The following is a 23,931-nucleotide window of genomic DNA, read 5'->3' as shown; positions in this document are numbered from 1 at the left end:
ATCAGCTAAAGTGCATGCTGGGAGTTGTAGTGGTGCATCTGGTGCTTGCATAACTACAACTCCCAGCATGCCTGTTGGCTGTCGGTGACTGCTGAGAGTTGTAGTTTTGCAACAGCTGAAGGCACACTGAGTTAAGTAGTAAACCAGTGTGTCTCCAGCTGTTGCATAACTACAATCCCCAGCATCCCCAGCCAAAGTAGTATGCCTCCAGCTGTTGCATAACTACAACACCCAGCATGCCCTTCCGCTGTCCGTACATGCTGGGGGTTGTAGCTTTTGCAACAGCTGAAGGCACACTGGTTGCAAAACACTGAGTTTGTTACCAAACTCGGTGTTTCACAACCAGTGTGCCTCCAGCTGTTGCAAAACTACAACTCCCAGCATGCACTGATAGACCGTACATGCTGGGAGTTGTAGTTTTGCAACAGCTGGATGTTCCCCCCCCCCAATGTGAACGTACAGGGTACACTCACATGGGCGGAGGATTACAGTTAGTATCCGGCTGCAAGTTTGAGGTACGGCAAAATTTCTGCCGCAGCTCAAACTGCCAGCGAGAAACTACTGTGAACCCCCCGCCCGTGCGACTGTACCCTAAAAACACTACACTAACACACAATAAAATAAAAAGTAAAAAACACTACATATACACACACCCCTACACAGCCCCCCTCCCCTCCCCAATAAAAATGAAAAACGTCTGGTACGCCACTGTTTCCAAAACGGAGCCTCCAGCGGTTGCAAAACTACAACTCCCAGCATGCACTGATAGACCGTACATGCTGGGAGTTGTAGTTTTGCAACAGCTGGATGTCCCCCCCCCCCCCAATGTGAACGTACAGGGTACACTCACATGGGCGGAGGATTACAGTAAGTATCCGGCTGCAAGTTTGAGCTGCGTCAAATTTTCTGCCGTAGCTCAAACTGCCAGCGAGAAACTACTGTGAACCCCCGCCCGTGCGACTGTACCCTAAAAACACTACACTACACAAACACAAAATAAAATAAAAAGTAAAAAACACTACATATACACATACCCCTATACAACCCCCCTCCCCAATAAAAATGAAAAACGTCTGGTACGCCACTGTTTCCAAAACGGAGCCTCCAGCTGTTGCAAAACAACTACTCCCAGTATTGCCAGATAGCCGTTGACTGTCCAGGCATGCTGGGAGTTTTACAACAGCTGGAGGCACCCTGTTTGGGAATCACTGGCGTAGAATACCCCTATGTCCAAGTCCCTAATTTAGGCCTCAAATGCGCATGGCGCTCTCACTTTGGAGCCCTGTCGTATTTCAAGGCAACAGTTTAGGGCCACATATGGGGTATCGCCGTACTCGGGAGAAATTGGGCTTCAAATTTTGGGGGGTATTTTCTGCTATTACCCTTTTAAAAAATGTAAAATTTTTGGGAAAACAAGCATTTTAGGTAAAAAAATATATATATTTTTTTACATATGCAAAAGTCGTGAAACACCTGTAGGGTATTAAGGTTCAAATTACCCCTTGTTACGTTCCCCGAGGGGTCTAGTTTCCAAAATAGTATGCCATGTGTTTTTTTTTTGCTGTCCTGGCACCATAGGGGCTTCCTAAATGCGGCATGCCCCCAGAGCAAAATTCGCTTTCAAAAAGCCAAATGTGACTCCTTCTCTTCTGAGACCTGTAGTGCGCCAGCAGAGCACTTTTCACACCCATATGGGGTGTTTTCTGAATCGGGAGAAATTGGGCTTCAAATTTTGGGGGGTATTTTCTGCTATTACCCTTTTTAAAATTGTAAAAATTTTGGGAAACCAAGCATTTTAGGTTAAAAAAAAGTATATTTTTTTACATATGCAAAAGTCGTGAAACACCTGTAGGGTATTAAGGTTCACATTACCCCTTGTTACGTTCCCCGAGGGGTCTAGTTTCCAAAATGGTATGCCATGTGTTTTTTTTTTGCTGTCCTGGCACCATAGGGGCTTCCTAAATGCGGCATGCCCCCAGAGCAAAATTCACTTTCAAAAAGCCAAATGTGACTCCTTCTCTTCTGAGACCTGTAGTGCGCCAGCAGAGCACTTTTCACACCCATATGGGGTGTTTTCTGAATCGGGAGAAATTGGGCTTCAAATTTTGGGGGGTATTTTCTGCTATTACCCTTTTTAAAATTGTAAAAATTTTGGGAAACCAAGCATTTTAGGTAAAAAAAATATATATTTTTTTACATATGCAAAAGTCGTGAAACACCTGTAGGGTATTAAGGTTCACATTACCCCTTGTTACGTTCCCCGAGGGGTCTAGTTTCCAAAATGGTAAGCCATGTGTTTTTTTTTTTGCTGTTCTGGCACCATAGGGGCTTCCTAAATGCGGCATGCCCCCAGAGCAAAATTTGCTTTCAAAAAGCCAAATGTGACTCCTTCTCTTCTGAGACCTGTAGTGCACCAGCAGAGCACTTTTCACCCCCATGCGAGGTGTTTTCTGTATCGGGAGAAATTGGGCTTCAAATTTTGGGGGGTATTTTCTGCTATTACCCTTTTTAAAAATGTAAAATTTTTGGGAAACCAAGCATTTTAGGTAAAAAAAAAATATATTTTTTTTACATATGCAAAAGTCGTGAAATACCTGTAGGGTATTAAGGTTCACTTTACCCCTTGTTACGTTCCCTGAGGGGTCTAGTTTCCAAAATGGTATGCCATGTGTTTTTTTTTGCTGTCCTGGCACCAAAGGGGCTTCCTAAATGCGGCATGCCCCCCAAAAACCATTTGTCGCTCCTTCCCTTCTGAGCCCTCTACTGCGCCCGCCGAACAATTAACATAGACATATGAGGGATGTGCTTACTCGAGAGAAATTGGGTTTCAAATACAAGTAAAAATTTTTTCCTTTTTATCCCTTGCAAAAATTCAAAAATTGGGTCTACAAGAACATGCGAGTGTAAAAAATGAAGATTTTGAATTTTCTCCTTCACTTTGCTGCTATTCCTGTGAAACACCTAAAGGGTTAATACACTTACTGAATGTCATTTTGAATACTTTGGGGGGTGTAGTTTTTATAATGGGGTCTTTTATGGGGCATTTCTAATATGAAGGCCCTTCAAATCCACTTCAAACGTGAACTGGTCCATGAAAAATAGCGAGTTTGAAAATTTTGTGAAAAATTTCAAAATTGCTGCTGAACTTTGAAGCCCTCTGGTGTCTTCCAAAAGTAAAAACTCATAAATTTTATGATGCAAACATAAAGTAGACATATTGTATATGTGAACCCCAAAAAAATATATTTTGAATATCCATTTTCCTTACAAGCAGAGAGCTTCAAAGTTAGAAAAATGCAAAATTTTCATTTTTTTCATCAAATTTTGGGATTTTTCACCAAGAAAGGATGCAAGTTACCATAAAATTTTACCACTAGGTTAAAGTAGAATATGTCACGAAAAAACAATCTCGGAATCAGAATGATAACTAAAAGCATTCCAGAGTTATTAATGTTTAAAGTGACAGTGGTCAGAATTGCAAAAAACGCTCTGGTCCTTAAGGTATAAAATGGCCTGGTCCTTAAGGGGTTAAAGAGGTACTCCCATCCTAGACATCTTATCCCCTATCCAAAGGAAAGGGGATAAGATGTTTGATTGCAGGGGTCCTGCCGCTGGGGACCCCCGCAATATTGCATGCGGTACCCACCTGTTTCTTGTCCGGAAGCGCTGGAGGGTCTGGGTCGCGACCACGGGAACGGAAGTCCGTGATGTCAGGACTCCGACCCCATGTGACGTCACGCCCGTCCCCTCAATGCAAGTCTATGGGAGGGGGCATTACGGCTATCACGCCCCCTCCCATAGAGTTGCATTGAGGGGACGGGGCGTGACGTCACACGGGGGCTGAGTCCTGATGTCATGGACTTCCGTTCCTGTGGTCGCGACCCAGACCCTCTAGCGCTTCCGGACAAGAAACAGGTGGGTGCCGCATGCAATATTGCGGGGGTCCCCAGCGGCGGGACCCCCGCGATCAGACATCATATCCCCTATCCTTTGGATAGGGGATAAGATGTCTAGGGTGGGAGCACCCCTTTAAATGTTGTAGTTTTTTTTTTTTGTAACCTCTTGGATAAGTCTTTGCTGAGCTCTTAGGGTAATTTTGATAGGCTGGACACTGGGAGGTTCACCGCTGTTCCAAATGTTTGCCATTTGTGGATAATGGCTCTCACCATGGTTCACTGGAGTCTCAAAGCTTTAAAGGGTAGCTCCCACCATCCTATATATTTTTTTTCTGTCCCTGCTTATTGCCCATCTATCCCTAACCCCCTCCCTGCTTTTAATTTTTCTTTTTACTATATTAAAAATAACTTTTTGTCTGCCTGGTATTGTGCTCGCCACCAGGCAGACTTCCCCAGCAGGCACCATGTCACTGATGCCTGCAGGGGCCAACACTTCCGCCCTTTTTTCCTCTACACAGGGTGCCTCCAGCTGTTTCACCACTACAACTCTCAGCTTGCCCTGACATCTATTGGCTGTCAGGGCATGGTGGGAGTTGTAGTAGTAAAACAGCTGGAGGCACCCTGTGTAGATAAACTATAAGTTAGTGCCATGCGGCGCTGCGGCACTAGCCCGTTCCCTCCGTCAAACCCCCCATACCCTGTTCCCTCCATCACAAAGCCCCCCTCCCCGCCATACCCCGTTCCCTCCATCACAACCCCCCCCCCCCCGCACATACCCCGTTCCCTCTATTATGATACTTACAGATACTGCAGAGTCCGTCAGTGGGCGTGCAGGGACAGGGGTGGCGACAACATATGCGAGAGGAGTGGCCTCCCAGCCAGTGGCCGGGGAGTCAATGCGCTCGCTCCCACCTGTCTATATGACAGGCAGAGAGCGAGAGCAGCCTAAATGAATAAGGACTGATTGCCAGGCCGCAATCAGTCCGAATTCAGCCTTGACGTCATGCCAGGCTGCAGCCGGCCACTAGGAGGGTGACCCCTAGTGGCCGGTTTTTAAACGTAATTTAACCATGATAATAAAAAAAAATGACAATATATTAGAGATATGTTGTAGTACATAAGTACTACAACATATCAAAAAATAAAGTTGGTGACAGTGCCCATTTAAAAAATGGCTTGGTAACCCTTTTCAGACTTGCTGTTTTGAGTTCTTTTGGCCTACTTAACTTTTTTAGACAGATTCTATTGAAAGAGTACCTCTCATGATCTTGTTCAATTTTATAATCCTCCTAATTCACTGCCCCATCATGATAAACCACCCCCTGCCTTTATTTTTATTATTTGTAAGTTTCTGCATTTTCTGCTCAGTCAGATTCACAGACTGGGAAGGGGTGTTCCCCAGCAGGCGTGACATCATCTGAAGTCATACAGAGGGGAATTTCCTCCCTCACTCTACTAAACACAGCCCAGAGCAGTTAAGTGTGTGTGATGAACTATGATTGGCTATGGCTGCAAACACCCGCCTCAGCATTTCCTGATTTTGGACTTCTGCCAGGCCAGCAGGAGTCCACAGTCTGTGCAAGCGATGGGGGAAAATGTGCTGTGGACAAGTAGGGAGACACCTAGTGGCAGCTTTTTTAAATGCAAGTAAAACATAGAAAATGTCATATGTTCTAAACAAATTAAATTGGAAAGATTTTTTATTTACCAAAAGTGTGCAATAGCAAAGGAGAGGACACATTTAAGTGATCAGTAACCAGTCCTGGGTGTGGCTAGTGAATTGGACTTTCCAAACAACATTATTTTACTATTTTATGTAATTAAGCAAATTTATGAATTTACAAGGGGGGGGGGGGGCAACTACTTTTTTCACATAGGGTCATGATCCTGTACCATGTGGTGTATATACGGTACTTGATAAATAACAATTGCACCTAATTAATTAAAGTGGTGCACGATAGATTTGCCATTTATCTAGATGTGTTAGACACCTACTTTTTCTATGTCATAGTTACATAGTTACATAGTTAGTATGGTTGAAAAAAGACATACGTCCATCAAGTCCAACCAGGGAATGTCATGGCTTGCTTACTTTACTTCATGTTGTGCCAAAAGAATGAATTATTTTATGTATTCCCCCTACTGTCTAGTGAGCTATAAAAAGTGTCTAAACACACACAATAAATTTGACATTATGTCAGGTTTGCCAGTTTTGAGCCAAACATACATAACTGAATATGCTCATTCTGTCCATTTAGAGTCCCTTACTTGCTTTTCATAGTACTAGTGGGTAGAAAAGCCATAAGAATTCATTATGACATGTTTTCCAACAGCAGAGACAAAGTTAGGACACAAAAAAGAAAAGTTATGATATTCTCTATCCCAGTAGATCATATGACTAGTCCATACTTCTGTAGTACACAACATTTCTGCGGAATTTCAGAGCAACAACAAATATCCAAACATTGCATCCAATCCATTAAAAAAAAAAAATCTGTCTTTTACTAGCATGTCATAAAATAAATAAATGCATAGAATTTTAGTAAGTGTATGATCCAGTATTAAGGTGCATGTTCCAGTAAACTTACATGTAAGAAACTACACAGTTATTACTCATAACAATAATAAGAACTGTGTAGTTTGAAATACGTAAGCTTATAGGAAGTCGAGATTTTAATGAACTGAAAATAAAGAACAATTCCCTAGTTATCCACTTCAATTATTCCATTTTGTTCAAGAATTCCCATATAGATATTAGAGAAGTGAGAACACTACAATGTTTCCAGTTTATTAATAACAATAGTAAATAATGATGATGATAAATATATTATATTTCTGCAGTAGTAAAAATACAGAAATCTTTGCTATTTGCGACTGTATATTGGCAAAATGCCTATACATGAATAAATATGCGCTCTCATTATTTAATTAAATTAGCAAGTGATCTAATTCTTTAGGGAATGTTCTGTTCTTAAAGCTTCAAGCCATATTTCTGAAACCCCAAAATGTTATAAATAGCATTGCTGACATTCATATGTTCCGCAGATAACAACATACAACTGCACTAAGCCTAGGCCACTGGCCCTATGCCAATTTTAGCTCCACCAAGTAAAACACACAAGCAGCTATCAAGATGTCTAATGTACAGATGCGCATTGCTTTTCAACACTGCCTACAGCTTAGACACATTCTTATGTCCTAGTGTACGGCTGCATTGCTCTCAACAAATAAAGTCCATATAAATTATCATTTCGGATATTTCCACACTGTTCTGTTTATAAAAGAACAATTCACTTTACATGTCACGGACGGTTACTCATAGACATGACTTCTCAGTCTGTATAAATATACACTCTTGTTCACATTATCCTGTAATGACATTTCACCACATTGAATTACAGCTTAACATAGCCGGAGAAATCACACATGTAGCCCTCCCCATACCCTCTACTACAATTATACAACTTAAAATACATGGAATGGCAAATCAGCTGTTAATACATGAAAGCCTACACAATATGTTACAAAATGTATTTTATTGTCTTGTTTAGTTATTACAAAAGAGAACAGTGAGAATGTACATGTAAAAGTTATGTCATACACATTCCCTTAGACTGATGGCAATTGTTACATCCCACAAAACACTACTGGTATTTATTACAGTCCATTGAGTCATAATTTGTGTCTTTCTTGTATAAACATCTGGTAATGTGATACACCATCAGCATCCTTTAGATGGGTTAGAGTCAAGGCAACCATGCATTAGGTGGTTAAGCAATTTATTTTGGCTACTCATATAGTGCTAACATACTCCGAAGTGCTGCACATAGATTGTTTCACCATTTACACCAATACCAGAATCTAACTCTCCTAGTTCAGAACCTACAAACTATATGCATACTGTATGCTGTCCTTGGTCAGATTCATATCCAGGACCCTAAGGCTGCAAGGCAACAATGCTAACCAGTGATCCACTATGCTGAAACTACTGGTAGGTCTGCACTAAGTAGTATATTATATCCTACAAGTACCCTTCTCAATTGGACTAAAATCATGACTTTGTACACCGGTGCATTTATATCTATTCAATTACCTATTGTATTTGTGTTTGTTTTATTGTTAGATTTATACCTGTATTCACCCCACTCACGTCACTATGGGTGTCTATAAAGACAAACGTAAAGTTATATTGTTCTACTTGTACCTTTAGAACATTCAATACCTAGCACTAGATGTTCTCTCTTTATGTCTCCTATATGCTTTAGCCAGATAGCTATTGCATGTATTTTTGTTATACAGTATGTAAGCAATATGCATGAGAACACTGCAGACAACTGAATAGTGTGTATGTATATATATATATATATATATATATATATATATATATATATACATATATATACTACCAACTCCGAAAATCACAGCACCAGTCAGGTCTTGGATCATGAAGAAAACTGGAAATTTTTTATTGTCCCCAAATAAAGTGCAAAATTTCGTCAGCAGTAGCCTTTGGCTACTGCTGCCGAAATGTTGCACTTTATTTGGGGACAATAAGGCTGCAAGGCAACAATGCTGGGCAGGCAGCCTGGGCAACCACTTGCACAGAGGTCAACCCCCGATGCTGTCTGACTTTCCTGTCTATATATATCACCAAAATAAAATCCAGTGTTGCCTCCATCACCCATTCACTTTTTACACCCAACTGATTGTGCTGCTCACCATATATATATATATATATATATATATATATATATATATATACACACACACACATATTGAAATAATGGGGGGGGGGGAAGCAGGTACTAATGTAAGTGAAACCAATCCATGTACCATGCTGTGCAATAGGTTGGCACTATATAAGGATAATCCTCACTGCACTTATTTTACTTTTAATTATCTTTGATATGTTAAAATGTCAGGTTAAAAAGTTAGGCAAAAAGAGTTGATAAAAAATTGTGGCAGTTTTGTTTTCTGCAATAACGGATAAAAGTGTGCACATGAAATAATATATGTTGGTAAATTTTATGATGTGTGAACGTACCCTCATAGTGCTATAAACTAATCAAGATCGAGTTGATATAATGTAAGAAACACAATAAATACACTACTCACTGCATCTGTTTACAGCCATGCAAATGATGTGGCATATACTGAAAATACTGTAATGCCCAATGTCTGCAAATATTTCCTGATGCAAATATGTAGTTAAATAGAAGCTACAAGCCTCAGCCCTTCATCACTGCAGATTCTCCCCTTTAAACACAACAATTGGAGAAAAGTGACACAATTTTGCATTTGTTATTTGCAATTCACTTCCTCTCTGCCAGATTAAATATGAGAAGTATTTTCTTGTTTGTAAGCCACAGACTGACGGGAAAAAAAAGACAGTGTCGGAATAAATTCATATGGAAGGCTTAGGATGGAAATTCACTGGTTAATGCTGAGCTGAAGAATGTTGCTGTTTCATATGTAATTTTGCTTTTAACCCCTCTATTCCCAAAGGACAGAGCTCTTTGATCATTACCCTCTAATTAAATGCAATAAGATTTCCATACCCAACTAATGTGTCGCACAGAGATCATCACTATTCACACCAATCTCTGGACCCCAGTCTAATTCCCCTAGTGCAGACACACATGCAAACCAAGGGAGAACATATAAACTCCATATATACTGTATGTTGCTCTTTAACAAATCCAAGCCACTAGGGCTACAAGGCAACAATGCTAAGCACTGATTCTCTATGCTAAAACCGCTGGTAGGTCTGCAATAGGCAGTATAGTATATCTTACAAGTATCCTTTTCAGTGAGACTAAAATGATGACTTTCCACACAGTTGTATTTATATGTATTCAATCAGCTATTGTATTTGTGTTTGTTTTGTTACATTTATATCTGCATTACTGTACTCATCCTAATCATGTTAATATGGGTGCTCCTGTCCATTAAGGATTACGTGAAGTTACATTGTTGTATTTGAGTCAATTGCTCAGAGTTTATAGACATTCAATTCATAGCATAATATGCTCTCTATTTTTCCTACTTATATATTTATATAACCCTTCTGTTCCCAAAGCACAGAGCTCTTTGATCATTACCCTTTAATTAAATGCAATACGATTATCATATCCAACCAATGTATAAAGAGCAACCTGCATGTATTGCTTTAATAGTCATCTCATATACACTAGTGATTTGAAAATAGCCTCCAGATAGGTATTTCAAACATGCATGAGGCTTAGTAACTTGACACATTTTTCACTTTGGTTGCAAAACTGGTACGATTTACAGCAAAACAAAAAAAAAAAAAAGGCCAACATTTATTGAAGAACAAAAAAAAGAAGACCATTGGAAGAATTCAGTGATATAAATCTGATGCAGTTCATTTGCACTAGTTCAGCCAGTTAGTAAGTGACCTCTATTTTTCTTAGGTCAGCAGGGTATCAATCTTCCCTTGATCTGCCTCCATGATAAAGTGCACATCAGATTTATTAAGGGAAAAATATTCCAGCCAGAGGCAAACTTTCTGTCTGATTCATTTCATGCAACTTTTCCCCCCAAGTTTAATTTTGCTTTGTATATAAAACTAAGAAATTTTAGAATACAGGGACATAAAATAAAACAGAAAAACAAACCAGATGTTCTGTATCCGGGAGTTCGATTTTTAATAAAAGATACAGATTACATTTACACCTACATCAAATAATAAATATTTAGACTAATCCAGAAAAAAATGTGTGTAAATTGTAGTAATGTTTACTTTATATCATCAAGTAATGCAAGATAAATAGCAAATCCGACACATAATAATGTTTTTATAACAAAGGAATACAATAACTATATAAAATAAATAAATAAATAACAATGTAAACTACAACATCATTTACTATCAGTATAAAAATATGCTATGGCAGTTTATAAAGGGAATCATCGGAATAATTGGTAATGAATGCAGTTTGTTCATCAATAATAAGAATACATATAGAAGATAATGCAAAATAAGAAATAAACATGTCCATAAATATGTATCACTATAATAATAAATACAGCAGTATAGTGCAAAGCATGTTGACAGGTCTAATCCTTTCAGAATGGAAACAATATAAACCAGCTGCACTCACCTGTACATAAGATGAGTAGAAAAAGAAGTAGGAGTTTTTCTGCCCACATGTTGATCCTGGCAGATGTCACAGGGATGTTGACTGACTGCAGAGCACCATTCAGTAAAGAGATGTGTTTCTCAGCAGCTCCTCTTAGTACTCTGGTTGTAGCTCCTCCTCTCCTTTGCAATAATAGGAATGGTTTCTTTGCTGAGCAGTGGTAAAAGTTCTCAGTTGCTTGTAGGTTACAATGTCAGTTGTTATAGGGCTTTGCATGTAACAGATACATTGGATATTTGCTTAGTAGTAGCATCCCCTAAAGGCAGCTCCGCTGGTACTACAGGGCTTTATGTATCCCAGAGGAAGAGGGAAAACAGTCTTATCTGAAATCATTTAGACTTAACTTCAGAGACCTTTCATTCAGGTAAGGCTTTCCACTCTGTCCCCACCCACAGTAATATAGAGCAAAGCAAATTCTCAGTAGTTAGTACCCAATGACACAAGCCTTAAGTCATTGCATTGAAGTGAATTCTTCACTGCCTGTCTGGCTGTACAAGTTATGCAGTTATGTGTGACTGTGCAGTTTGTGCCTTTTTTTAACTAAGGTGTGGAAAAATTGGCTTCTACTTCATTGACATTTTTTGCTTTCCTCAGGGTCAGCATTGCAGAATAATGGGTGGAACTAGATTAACTTTTTCTTTTTTTTTTACTTTACTATTTTACTTTGTTACTATATATTCACTCACTTTTAACCTTTTATCATCACTTAGGTGGGTATTTTATAATACTTGAATGTTTATTGATTTTTTTCCCATTAATTCTAAAATGATTTTCATGGTTGTAATAAAAAAAAAGTCTCCAAAGAGCTAAAGTTACTTTTCGAGGAGATCATCATACCAATGTGTGGAGGCTTACAAGCCATTTATGCTCCACTGGAAATTCTGGGAACAAAGCAGCTCTCTCATGCCACATTTTCCAGGTAGCCTTCTCTTAAAGTAAGTTTTTCACTCCAACTAACAGTCTTGTACACTGATTAGGAATATGTGTCAAGCCAGAAATCTCTTCTGAATGAAAGAATATCAATGAATGTACAGATAATGATAGGCTTCTCACTAGCCAGCCAACCAACACCTTACTCTATACTGATGAGGGGCAATAATCCAGCAACAGATGGGTATTCTTACCAGAAGATATTTCTGGCTTGTCATACATTCCCAGTCAGTTTCTAAGATTCTTAGTAGTTGTGAAACACTGACTTTAACCCCAAGACAACATTGGGCATACATGTACACCATTGCCACCTGGGACTTAACGCACTAGGGAGTAAATGTACACCCTGGAGCATTAAGTGACTACGAAGCAAGCACAGGAGGTAAGTTCGCTTCATAGATGATGAGTGACTGCTACTATCAGTAGCCAAACACTCACAGCTAATAATAAGGAGAGATGATTTCACCGCTACCTGTCATTAGCCAATTAGAAGCTGTGATCAATGCCAATCACAGCTTTTAAAGGAATAAATCATACATGGCAGTAGCACAGTGGTACTCATCAGACCCCTGAAAAGCGATCACGGGGGTCCGATGAGCTAAATTAGCAGCAGAGAGCCCCTTTACCTATCACCCTCCACTAGATTAATGCTCCAATGATGCAGCTTGGTTGAACCAGGCTCTATCAGTGGAGTTTAATCATACTGTATAATTCTATGCAATAGGCATAGCATTATACAGTGAATACAATCTAATTATTGCATATAAAAGTCCCTTATGGAGACTCAAAATTGAAAAATAAAATTGTTTTTAAAATTATATAAAAGGATCACTCCTAATAAACATGCAATCACCCTTCTTTTTCCATTTTACCATTTTTTTTAAAATAATAAACACTTTTAAGATTGCCGAATGCAGAATTGTCCATATTATTCAAACATAATGTTTACGATCCCTTATGGTAAATAAATAAATAAATACTGATTTTGTCAAAAAAAAGTTTTAGCTTTTTTTTAAGTAATACAGTAATTGAAAAAAACAATACAAATTGGGTTTAATAATAGTATTGACCCACAAAACATAAGCAACATGTTATTTGTACCATAAAGTGCTCTGCATAAAAACACCTCCCCAAAAAAAAGTTAAAAAATTTAAAATTGTCTGTGTCCTCAAGGCCAAAATGGGCTGTGTCCCTAAGAGATTAAGGAAAAGCTACATGAAAAAAATGACATGAAAGAGCTGCTTTGCATAGTCTTCTCTCTTTTGTCCATGGTATGTTTCCAGGATTGCAGTTCAGGCCCAATTCAGAAGAAGACCTGCAATATCAGACATTGCCTATAGGCTATTTGAGGCAGATTGTACCACCAATAATAGTGTCATACTTTGTGCCCCCACCACTTATTAGTCATTACTACACTTTCCTGTCCCTGTTCCTACATTAGTAACCCATTTGCTGTTTAATAATGCTGCTATATTAATTGCCAAAACTACATATTCCCAGTAAGGAGGGTCAATTTAAAGTCTATAGTTAAAACTGATGTTTTATTTTTTTTTTTATTAACCTATTAACCACAGTTTATTTTTTTATTTTTGCCCTTTTGTTTTTTCCTTCTCACCGTCTAAAAATCATAATGCTTTAAATTTTCCACCTACACACCCATATGAAACTTGTTTTTTGCGCCACAAATTTTACTTTGTAAAAAATATTTGTGAGGCACAATTGAAAAAAAAGGCTATTTTGTTACCTTTGGGGGCTTCCAATTCTAGACAGAGCACTTTTGGATGAAAATGACACCATATATTTATTCTGTATGTCCATAAAATAAAAGGGATCACAACTTATACAGGTTTGATTTTGTTTTATTGTGTAAAAAAAAAATTATACATTTTTGCATGAAAATTAGTACGTTTAAAATTGTCCTCTTCTGACCCCTATAACTTTTTTATTTTTCCATATACAGGGATGTACGAGAGCTCATTTTTTTGCACCGTGATCTGTAGTTTTCATCAGTACCATTTTTGTTTTAATGGGACTTTTTGATCGCTTTTATACTGTTTTTAGGCTATACAAAGTGACCAAAATATGCAATTTTGGACTTTAGTATTTTCTACATATGCACCATTGACCGTGCTGTTTAATTAACATTGAATTTTTATAGTTTGTTCACACGGCAATACTGCATATGTTTATGTTTATTTTTGTTTACATTTTTTTATTATTAGATAGCATATACTGTTCAATGCTATGCAATAGCATAGCATTGATCAGTGTTATCAGTGCTCTGCTGCTCCAGCCTGCCATGGCTGACTGGAGCTTCAGATCATCAATTGGACAGCGAGTAGGCAGGTAAGGGCCCTCCCGACGTCCTCTCAGCTGATTGAGACACTGTGGTTTTACCGTGGTGGTCCCGATTAGCTCAGCTGAGCTGCTGGGACTGTTATTTTTTATTTTAGATGCCACAATCAACTTTGAGACAAAAAAACAACAGAGCACTTCTCTGTGGAACCTTCCAGACCAGGTCGGATTATTAAGGTGAGTGAGGAACGCACTCACCTGGTGAGGTTGTGCATATTCCAGGCACAGCGCTGATGTACGCTTAGTATAGCAACTGCTGCGGCTTCCCACACTGGATCCACCGGTGTGTAAGAGACATTAAGGGAAGGAGAAGATCGGAAGCTGGGATCACGCTGTTGCAGACAAGTTCCAGGATATTAGTAGGTGTCTTAATCAACTTTGATCATGGTGTCTTAGGGTTTAACCCCTTAATGACATAGGGCGTACAGGTACGCCCTGACATTCTGGTACTTAAGGACACAGGGCATACCTGTACAACTGTGGGAATTTCGGTCCCCTTTGCATGCCAGATGGGGACTGGACCTGGATGACTGCTGATATCTGTCAGCAGGCACCCAGTACAAATGCCCAGGGAGGTCCTGAGACCCCCCATGTTGGCATTCGCCCCAAATCACCGTCGGCGAATTCACATCAGCGATTTGTGGCGATTCCGGTCATACGGGTCACGTGAGACCCGATGACCCAGAGATACATGATGATCGGGGGTGTAGAATGCACCCCCAATCATCTCCTGTATCTATGGGGAGGTGGCGATTCTGTCACCCCCCAGAAATGCTGCTATTGGCCGGATGATCGTCCGACCAATAGCAGCCAGCAGAGGAGTGCTTTACGTCCCCTTCTTGCAGCTCTGCTAGCTCACTTAGTTCAGTCAGCAGGCAGAGCTGTGAGAAGGAGCCAAGGACCCCCCTCTGCTGGGATCTGTGCCCCTCAGGGCTGAAGAATTCCTCCTGTGTCCATTAGTTCAGGGTTAGTTTTCTCTGCAGGGACAGGTAGGAGTTAAAAAATTTTTTAAAAAATAAATAAAATATCACCCCCCCCCCCCGTCCCCTAATAGGTCCTCAAGTGTCCGCCGCAGATTTTTCAGTGTGACCCGGGCCCTATTAGGGGTTAAGGGCACTGCATTTGGCCCCCCATTTTTTGGGGGGTCGCAGTATTTGTTTTCCCCATATAACGGTGTGTGTGCCGAGGTGATCCCGCCTTTGACCGGCTTTACAAAGTGAGGCCGGATATCGATCACTTTGGGGCCAAATTTTGAGAGGCCTACTTACCCCTCAGAGAGCTCTCGGTAAATGAGTCTCTTATCAGTTTTAACGGGAGACTCATCTTCCGCCAGTATATTTCCTCGAAGTGTTTGCGGTATGGCGTGAAACTCTACAAACTTTTTGAGAGTACCTACACTTGTAAGTTTAGAGTATATGAGGGACGAGATTCCTGTAATGAACCAGAATATCCCCTCGCTTTGGGTGTTAGCAGGAAAATCGTTTGGGACCTTGTGCGCCCATTGCTGGATTAGGGTTACCACCTTTACATGGACAACATTTATATCAGCATCCCTCTGTTCACATCCCTTGCCGCCAGAAGCAGAGAGGCCTGCCTCTAAATTTTATCGAGACACCTATGCCCAAGGGTGAATCCCGTGCCCTTACCCATGAAAACCTGTTGCTGGTCAGGTATAAGGATAAGAGGGATGTCCTTATGTTGACCACAATTCATCGTAATGGCAACTCACCTGTCCCTGTGTGAGGTATCACAACAACGGTCCTCAAGCCCGATTGTACATACATACATGGCCATGCGGAAAACACGGACATGGTACAAAAAAGTTGTGGTCTATATGGTACAGGTTGCCATGTACAACTCTTTTGTACTGTACCAGTATGCTGACAACACAGGGACAGTCCTAAAGGCCCTGATCTTTGGCGGCCAGGAAAGAACAGGCCGGAGTTCCCAAGGAACTGAAAAAATAGGTGCCAGGATCGTCATAGGCAAGCAATTTCCAGGTGAAGTCCCCAACACTGGAAAGAAGGGACGATCCCAGAAAAAATGCAGAGTGTGTCACAAGAGGGGGATACAGAAGGGCACACCCACTCAATGTGACACCTGCCCCGATCATCCGGGCCTCTGCATTAAAAACTGCTTTTCCCTTTTCATTTTAATTTTCCATAATTTGACCCCCATGTACCAAGTCCAGAGTACATTCCAAGCTTTAACCACATAAACCACTAAAGTGCCCAAAAAACTCTTATAAAAAAAAAAACCCTGATAAGAATAAGTCACTATCATCGGGGACTTTTTATGTTGCTTCAAATGCGCAGCGCTCTCTCTCTACCTGAGCAGGGTGCGCATTTGAGGCAACAGGTCAGGGACGGCCATACACATCCCATTCCCAGAATGATGATTCAGAGCATAGGGCTTGGGGTGGGCATATTTTTTTGTTTGGCTATGCTCTGGGTCATCATTCTGGGAACATAACCTGTTTTATAATTTTACATCCCACTGTACCCCATTTTACAAATTTACGCAATGTAATGCTCCTTGAGGGGGGGGGGGTCCTGCTGTTCTGGCTTCATAGGCAGCTATGTAGAAGCTCAAGGCCCCTGACTGCGCTCCTGCTCTTCCGAGACCGGTGTGCACGCTTTTTACGTTCAGATATGAGGTATGTCCTTACTCCAAAGAAATATATTTACAAATTTACGGTATGCCATGTGTTTTTTTTTTCTGTTATGGCACCATAGGGGCTTCTTAAATGCAACATGCCCCCCCCCCCCCATTTCAGCAAAATTTGCATATGTGACTCTTTCTCTTCTGAGCATTGTAGTGTGCCCGCAGTGCACTTGACGTCCATATGTGGGGTATATCCATACTCAGAAGAGATGGGGGTCACAAATTTTACAAAATACCCCTTGTAAAAATTCAAAAGCTGGGTCTAAAAGAACATGTGAGTGTAAAAAATGAAGATTTTTAATTGTATCCTTCCCTTTGCTGCTATTCCTGTGAAACACCTAAAGGGTTAACACACTTACTGAATGTCATTTTGAATACTTTGAGGGGTGCAGTTTTTATAATGTGGTCATTTGTGGGGTATTTCTAATATGAAGGACCTTCAAATCCACTTCAAAACTGAACTGGTCCCTGAAAAATTTCGATTTTGAAAATTTTTGGAAAAATTGGAAAATTGCTGCTGAACTTTGAATCCCTCTGATGTCTTCCAAAAGTAAAAACATGTCAACTTTATCATGCAAACATAAAGTAGATATATTGTATATGTGAATCAATATATAATTTATTTTCCTTATAAGCAGAGAGCTTCAAAGTAAAAAAAAAAAAATATTGAGGAATTTTTCACCAACAAATAATGCAGGTATCGCTAAAATTTACCACTATGTTAAAGTAGAATATGTCATGAAAAAACAATATCGGAATCAAATTCATAAGTAAAAGTATCCCAGAGTTATTTATGCTTAACCCCTTCCCGCAGAATGTCATATATAAACGCCGGGTTGTGCAGTGCGTTCGCGCATCCCGGCGTTTATAAATGCAGCATCGCACGGGTTAACTGGCAGAAGTCCTGCTGTTTCCAGCAGGGGACAACTTCTGCTTCACCCCCAGGACCATCCATTGATGGTCTTGGTCAGCGATCACTGTGATTGGTCCCTGTGGACCAATCACAGTGATCTGGGGTGAAAGTTCAGATCCCCCGCACTGCCCGCCCCTGGAAGTCGGGCAGAACGGGGGACGATGGCTGCGGGGGCTCGCGGGGACCTGCGGCATAGGGGGGGAACACGAGGGGACCGGCGGACTTACCTGGCGGGACCGAGGAGCAGCGGCAGGACCGGCCACGTGGACGAGCAGCGACGGGACCGGCAGGTGAGTGTATGGTCCTCAGAAGCAGCAGTGAAGATCTTCACTGCTGCTTCTAGGAGTCTGAAAACTACAACTCCCAGCATGCCTAGACAGCCTTTGGCTGTCTGGGCATGCTGGGAGTTGTAGTTTTGCAACATCTGGAGGGCCCCAGTTTGGAGACCATTGTATAATGGTCTCCAATCTGTGCTCTTCCAGCTGTTGCAAAACTACAACTCCCAGCATGCACTGACTGTCCAGGCATGCTGGGAGTTTTAGTTCAGCAACATCTGGCTCTTCAGATGTTGCCGAACTACAACTCCCAGCATGCCCTTCAGCTGTCTGGGCATGCTGGGAGTTGTAGTTTTGCAACAACTGGAGACACACTGGTTGGGAAACATTGTTTCTAACTCAGTGTTTTCTAACCTGTGTGTCTCCAGCTGTTGCAAAACTATAACTCCCAGCATGCACTAACAGACCATGCATGCTGGGAGTTGTGGTTTTGCAACAGCTGGTGCACCCCCCCCTCCCCCCCGTGAATGTACATTCACATGGGCGAGGCTTTTACAGTGGGTTTCTCGCATCTTGAGATGCAGCAAATTTTGCGCCGGGAAACTCGCTGTAATCCCCCGCCCATGTGACTGTACCCTAAAAACACTACACTACACTAACACAAAATAAAATAAAAAGTTAAAAACACTACATATACACATACCCCTACACAGCCCCCCTCCCCCAATAAGAACGTCCGGTACACCACTGTTTCCAAAGCAGAGCCTCCAGCTGTTGAAAAATAACAACTCCCAGTATTGCCGGACAGCCGTTGACTGTCCACGCATGCTGGGAGTTTTGCAACAGCTGGAGGCACCCTGTTTGGGAATCACTGGCGTAGAATACCCCTATGTCCACCCTTATGCAAATCCCTAATTTAGGCCTCAAATGCGCATGGCGCTCTCACTTTGGAGCCCTGTTGTATTTCAAGGCAACAGTTTAGGGCGACATATGGGGTATCGCCGTACTCGGGAGAAATTGCGTTACAAGGTTTGGGGGGCTTTTTCTTCTTTAACCCATCATGAAAAGGAAATGTTGGGGTCTACACCAGAATGTTAGTGTAAAAAAATTAAATTTTTTACACTAACATGCTGATGTTGCCCTAACATTTTCACAAGAGGTAAAAGGGAAAAAAGCCCCCCAAAATTTATAACGCAATTTCTCCCGACTACAGAGATACCCCATATGTGAGCGCAAAGTGCTCTGGGGGCGCACAACAAGGCCCAGAAGGGAGAGCGCACCATGTACATTTGAGGTGATTTGCACAGGGGTGGCTGATTGTTACAGCGGTTTTGACAAACGCAAAAAAAACAAAACCCCACATGTGACCCCATTTCGGAAACGACACCCCTCACGGAATGTAATGAGGGGTGCAGTGAGAATTTACCCCCCACAGGTGTCTGACGGATCTTTGGAACAGTGGTCCGTGAAAATGAAAACTTGTACAGCCCACTGTTCCAATGATCTGTCAGACACCAGTGGGGGGCAAATGCTCACTGTACCCCTTGTTACGTTCCTCAAGGGGTCTCGTTTCCAAAATGGTATGCCATGTGTTTTTTTTTGCTGTTCTGGCACCAGAGGGGCTTCCTAAATGCGATATGCCCCCCGAGCAAAATTTGCTCTCAAAAAGCCAAATATGACTCCTTCTCTTCTGAGCATTGTAGTTCGCCCATAGTGCACTTCAGGTCAACTTATGGGGTACCTCCATACTCAGAAGAGAAGGGGTTACAAATATTGGGGGGTATTTCCTGCTATTAACCCTTGCAAAAATGTGAAATTTGGGGGGAAACACACATTTTAGTGGAAAATATTTTTTTTTTTTTTACATATGCAAAAGTCGTGAAACACCTGTGGGGTAATAAGGCTCACTTTATTCCTTATTACCTTTCTCAAGGGGTCTAGTTTCCAAAATGGTATGCCATGTGTTTTTTTTTTGCTGTTCTAGCACCAGAGGGGCTTCCTAAATGCGATATGCCCCCCGAGCAAAATTTGCTCTCAAAAAGCCAAATATGACTCCTTCTCTTCTGAGCATTGTAGTTCGCCCATAGTGCACTTCAGGTCAACTTATGGGGTACCTCCATACTCAGAAGAGAAGGGGTGACAAATATTGGGGGGTATTTCCTGCTATTAACCCTTGCAAAAATGTGAAATTTGGGGGGAAACACACATTTTAGTGGAAATTTTTTTTTTTTTTTTTTACATATGCAAAAGTCGTGAAACACCTGTGGGGTAATAAGGCTCACTTTATTCCTTATTACATTCCTCAAGGGGTCTAGTTTCCAAAATGGTATGCCATGTGGTTTTTTTTTGCTGTTCTGGCACCAGAGGGGCTTCCTAAATGCGATATGCCCCCCGAGCAAAATTTGCTCTCAAAAAGCCAAATATGACTCCTTCTCTTCTGAGCATTGTAGTTCGCCCATAGTGCACTTCAGGTCAACTTATGGGATACCTCCATACTCAGAAGAGAAGGGGTCACAAATATTGGGGGGTATTTCCTGCTATTAACCCTTGGAAATATGTGAAATTTGGGGGGAAACACACATTTTAGTGAAAAAAAATAATTTTTTTTTTACATATGCAAAAGTCGTGAAACACCTGTGGGGTATTAAGGCTCACTTTATTCCTTGTTATGTTCCTCAAGGGGTCTAGTTTCCAAAATGGTATGCCATGTGAGGGTTTTTTGCTGTTCTGGCACCATAGGGGCTTCCTAAATGCAACATGCCCCCCAAAAACCATTTCAGAAAAACGTACTTTCCAAAATTCCCTTATCGCTCTTTCCCTTCTGAGCCCTCTACTGCGCCCGCCGAACACTTTACATAGACATATGAGGTATGTGCTTACTCGAGAGAATTCGGGCTACAAATATAAGTATACATTTTCTCCTTTTACCCCTTGTAAAAATTCAAAAATTGGGTCTACAAGAACATGCGAGTGTAAAAAATGAAGATTGTGAATTTTCTCCTTCACTTTGCTTCTATTCCTGTGAAACACCTAAAGAGTTAAAATGATGACTGAATGTCATTTTGAATACTTTGGGGGGTGCAGTTTTTATAATGGGGTCTTTTGTGGGGTATTTCTAATATGAAGACCCTTCAAATCCACTTCAAACCTGAACTGGTCCCTGAAAAATAGTGAGTTTGAAAATTTTGTGAAAAATTGGAAAATTGCTGCTGAACTTTGAAGCCCTCTGGTGTCTTCCAAAAGTAAAAACACGTCAATTTTATGATGCAAACATAAAGTAGACATATTGTATATGTGAATAAAAATTTTTTTATTTGTAATATCCATTTTCCTTACAAGCAGAGAGCTTCAAAGTTAGAAAAATGCAAAATTTTCAAATTTTTCATAAAATTTTTGGATTTTTCACAAGGAAAGGATGCAAGTTACCACAAAAATTTACCACCATGTTAAAGTAGAATATGTCACGAAAAAACAATCTTGAAATCAGAATGATAACTAAAAGCATTCCAGAGTTATTAATGTTTAAAGTGACAGTGGTCAGATGTGCAAAAAACGCTCTGGTCCTTAAGGCCAAAATGGGCTTGGTCCTGAAGGGGTTAAAGTGATACAATACAGGAATATGGGTGCACTACTGTGGTAGATGTATACAATGACATTGACTATCCCTCAACACTGATGTTAAAATTGAGACATTCGCCAGTGTATCCTTATATGAAGGACACACCAGAGCCCGCACACCAACGCCAAGGTTTCTCAAAATGGTGCGGGACCTACGCTAATCCTACCTGTGCTTGAATAGCAAAACAGGGGCCAGTGGGCAATTACGGCAGCATTCGGTCGACTCACAACTTTCTCCCAGATACCCTCCAGCGTGACTGAGCACACATGCAATGGGAGGAGGGAGGCAAGCTGCAAGCCCCACCTGAGTTGGCTAATATGGGTGCCTGGCCTCACAGGTGCTACCTTAATGCTGCCTTGAAGATATTCAAGGCGCATTAATTTTGGAGTTTACACACCTCCAAGTATAAAATTTAAACAAACAACAAAAAACGTGGTCTCAAACGGCTGGAGGTGCTCAACCCCAAATGCGGTTGTGCATTTATACTGGGGGAGCAGATCCTGCCCTTGTAGTCCGTTGCTAAGGGCGATCCCCCGCATAAAAATGCATACAATGGAGGATGCCTGCAGCGGACTAAAAGTGCCACAATAGAATCCTACACCAGATAAACGGTGTGGATGTGTAACAATTAGAATAATGCTTAAAGTGACAGTGTTCAGATTTGCAAAAAACGCTCTGATCCTTAAGGTGAAAATGGGCTTGGTCCTTAAGGAGTTAATGCCGGGCATCACCGTGATTGGTACTGTCCGGCATAAGTCACCGGTCCCGGCAGCTGATAGCCACCAGGACCACCCCTCTGTGACACGGGGTCAGCTACTGAGCCCGTATCATAGAAGGGAAAGGGGACAAGGTCGGACAGGTATGCCCTTCGTCTTAAGGGCAATTATACTTTTCCTGCATTATTCTGTAATTACTAAATATTTTCTGGGTACAGAGGGGAAGATTTATCAAAACCTTTGTAAAGGAAGCGTGGTGCAATTGCTCATGGTAACCAATCAGATCTCTTCTTTCATTTTTACAGGCATTTTTTTTTAATGAAATTAATGATTATTGCTATGGGAAACCGCATCACTCTTCCTCTAAACAGGTTTTGATAAATCTCCCCATATTGTGGAGTTAATACCTTATGGACGCAGAGTGTACATGTACGCACTGTGCCCGCTTCCCTGCATTCACGGATTGCATTCAATAGTCCCCTATGGGGACAAAAAAAGGCGTAAAGAAAAAAGTAAAAAAAAAAAACTAATAAATGTGAATTAAAGGGGTACTCCATCCCTAGACATCTTATCCCAAATCAAAAGGATAGAGGATAAGTTGTCTGATCGCGGGGGCCCGCCACTTGGACCCCTGCAATCTCCTTGCAGCACCCAGCATTCATTTAGAGGCTTGTGATGTCAGGGTCACGCCCCTTGTGATGTCACAGCCACACGCCCTTAATGCAAGTCTATGATAGGGGCGTGGCAGCCATTAAGCCCCTTCCCATAGACTTGCATTGAGAGGGAGGGCATGATGTCATGAGGGAGCATATCCGTGACGTTCACTTTGTGCACCTGAAGACTGCGGTGCCACAGCAGAGATCTCGGGGGTCCCAGTGGCAGGACCCCTGTGATCAGACATCTTATTCCCAATCCTTTGAATAGGGGATAAGATGTCTACAGGCAGAGTACCCCTTTAACCCCTTTTATACTAAAAGTTTGAATCACCCCCTTTTCCAAAATTCCATATAAAAATATGTAAACATAATAAAAATAAACGTAATAAATGTAATATTGCCTAGTGCATAAATGTCCAAACTATAATAATTTTATGTTAATCAAACCACACGGTAAGTGCCGTATATGTAAAAAAAAAATCCAGAATTGCATATTTTTGGTCATTTTGTATAACCTAAAAAATATATATAAAAAGCAATCACAAAGTCCCATCAAAACAAAAATGGTACCGATAAACACTACAGATCAAAAAAATTTATAGGGGTTGTAAGATTACAATTTTATACATACTACTTTAGGTGCATGCACCACCTCTTGAAAAAGACGGGGGAGGTGCCGAAGCAGGACTGTGATACAATGGGTGAGCGTAATGCTGTACTTATGCATATGTAATTGTGATAGAG

The 23,931-nt window shown here is 41.0% G+C and overlaps 1 protein-coding gene across 1 annotated transcript in view; it reads right to left on the bottom strand.

The window, feature by feature from the left end:
* HGF (hepatocyte growth factor) overlaps positions 1–11,131 on the bottom strand; it is a 196,585-nt gene extending 185,454 nt beyond the window's left edge. Inside the window, exon 1 of the mRNA XM_056573419.1 lies at positions 11,021–11,131. Coding sequence (XP_056429394.1) covers positions 11,021–11,069 — 49 coding nt within the window. The 5' untranslated portion in view covers positions 11,070–11,131. The remainder of the gene's footprint in view (positions 1–11,020) is intronic.
* Positions 11,132–23,931: the final 12,800 nt, after the last annotated feature.

Source organism: Hyla sarda, chromosome 4 (genome assembly GCF_029499605.1).
Source record: "Hyla sarda isolate aHylSar1 chromosome 4, aHylSar1.hap1, whole genome shotgun sequence".
NCBI classification, from domain to species: Eukaryota; Metazoa; Chordata; class Amphibia; order Anura; family Hylidae; genus Hyla; species Hyla sarda.
The sequence above is the reverse complement of the archived record's forward strand: the minus strand, read 5'-3'. Positions and strand labels throughout refer to the sequence as shown.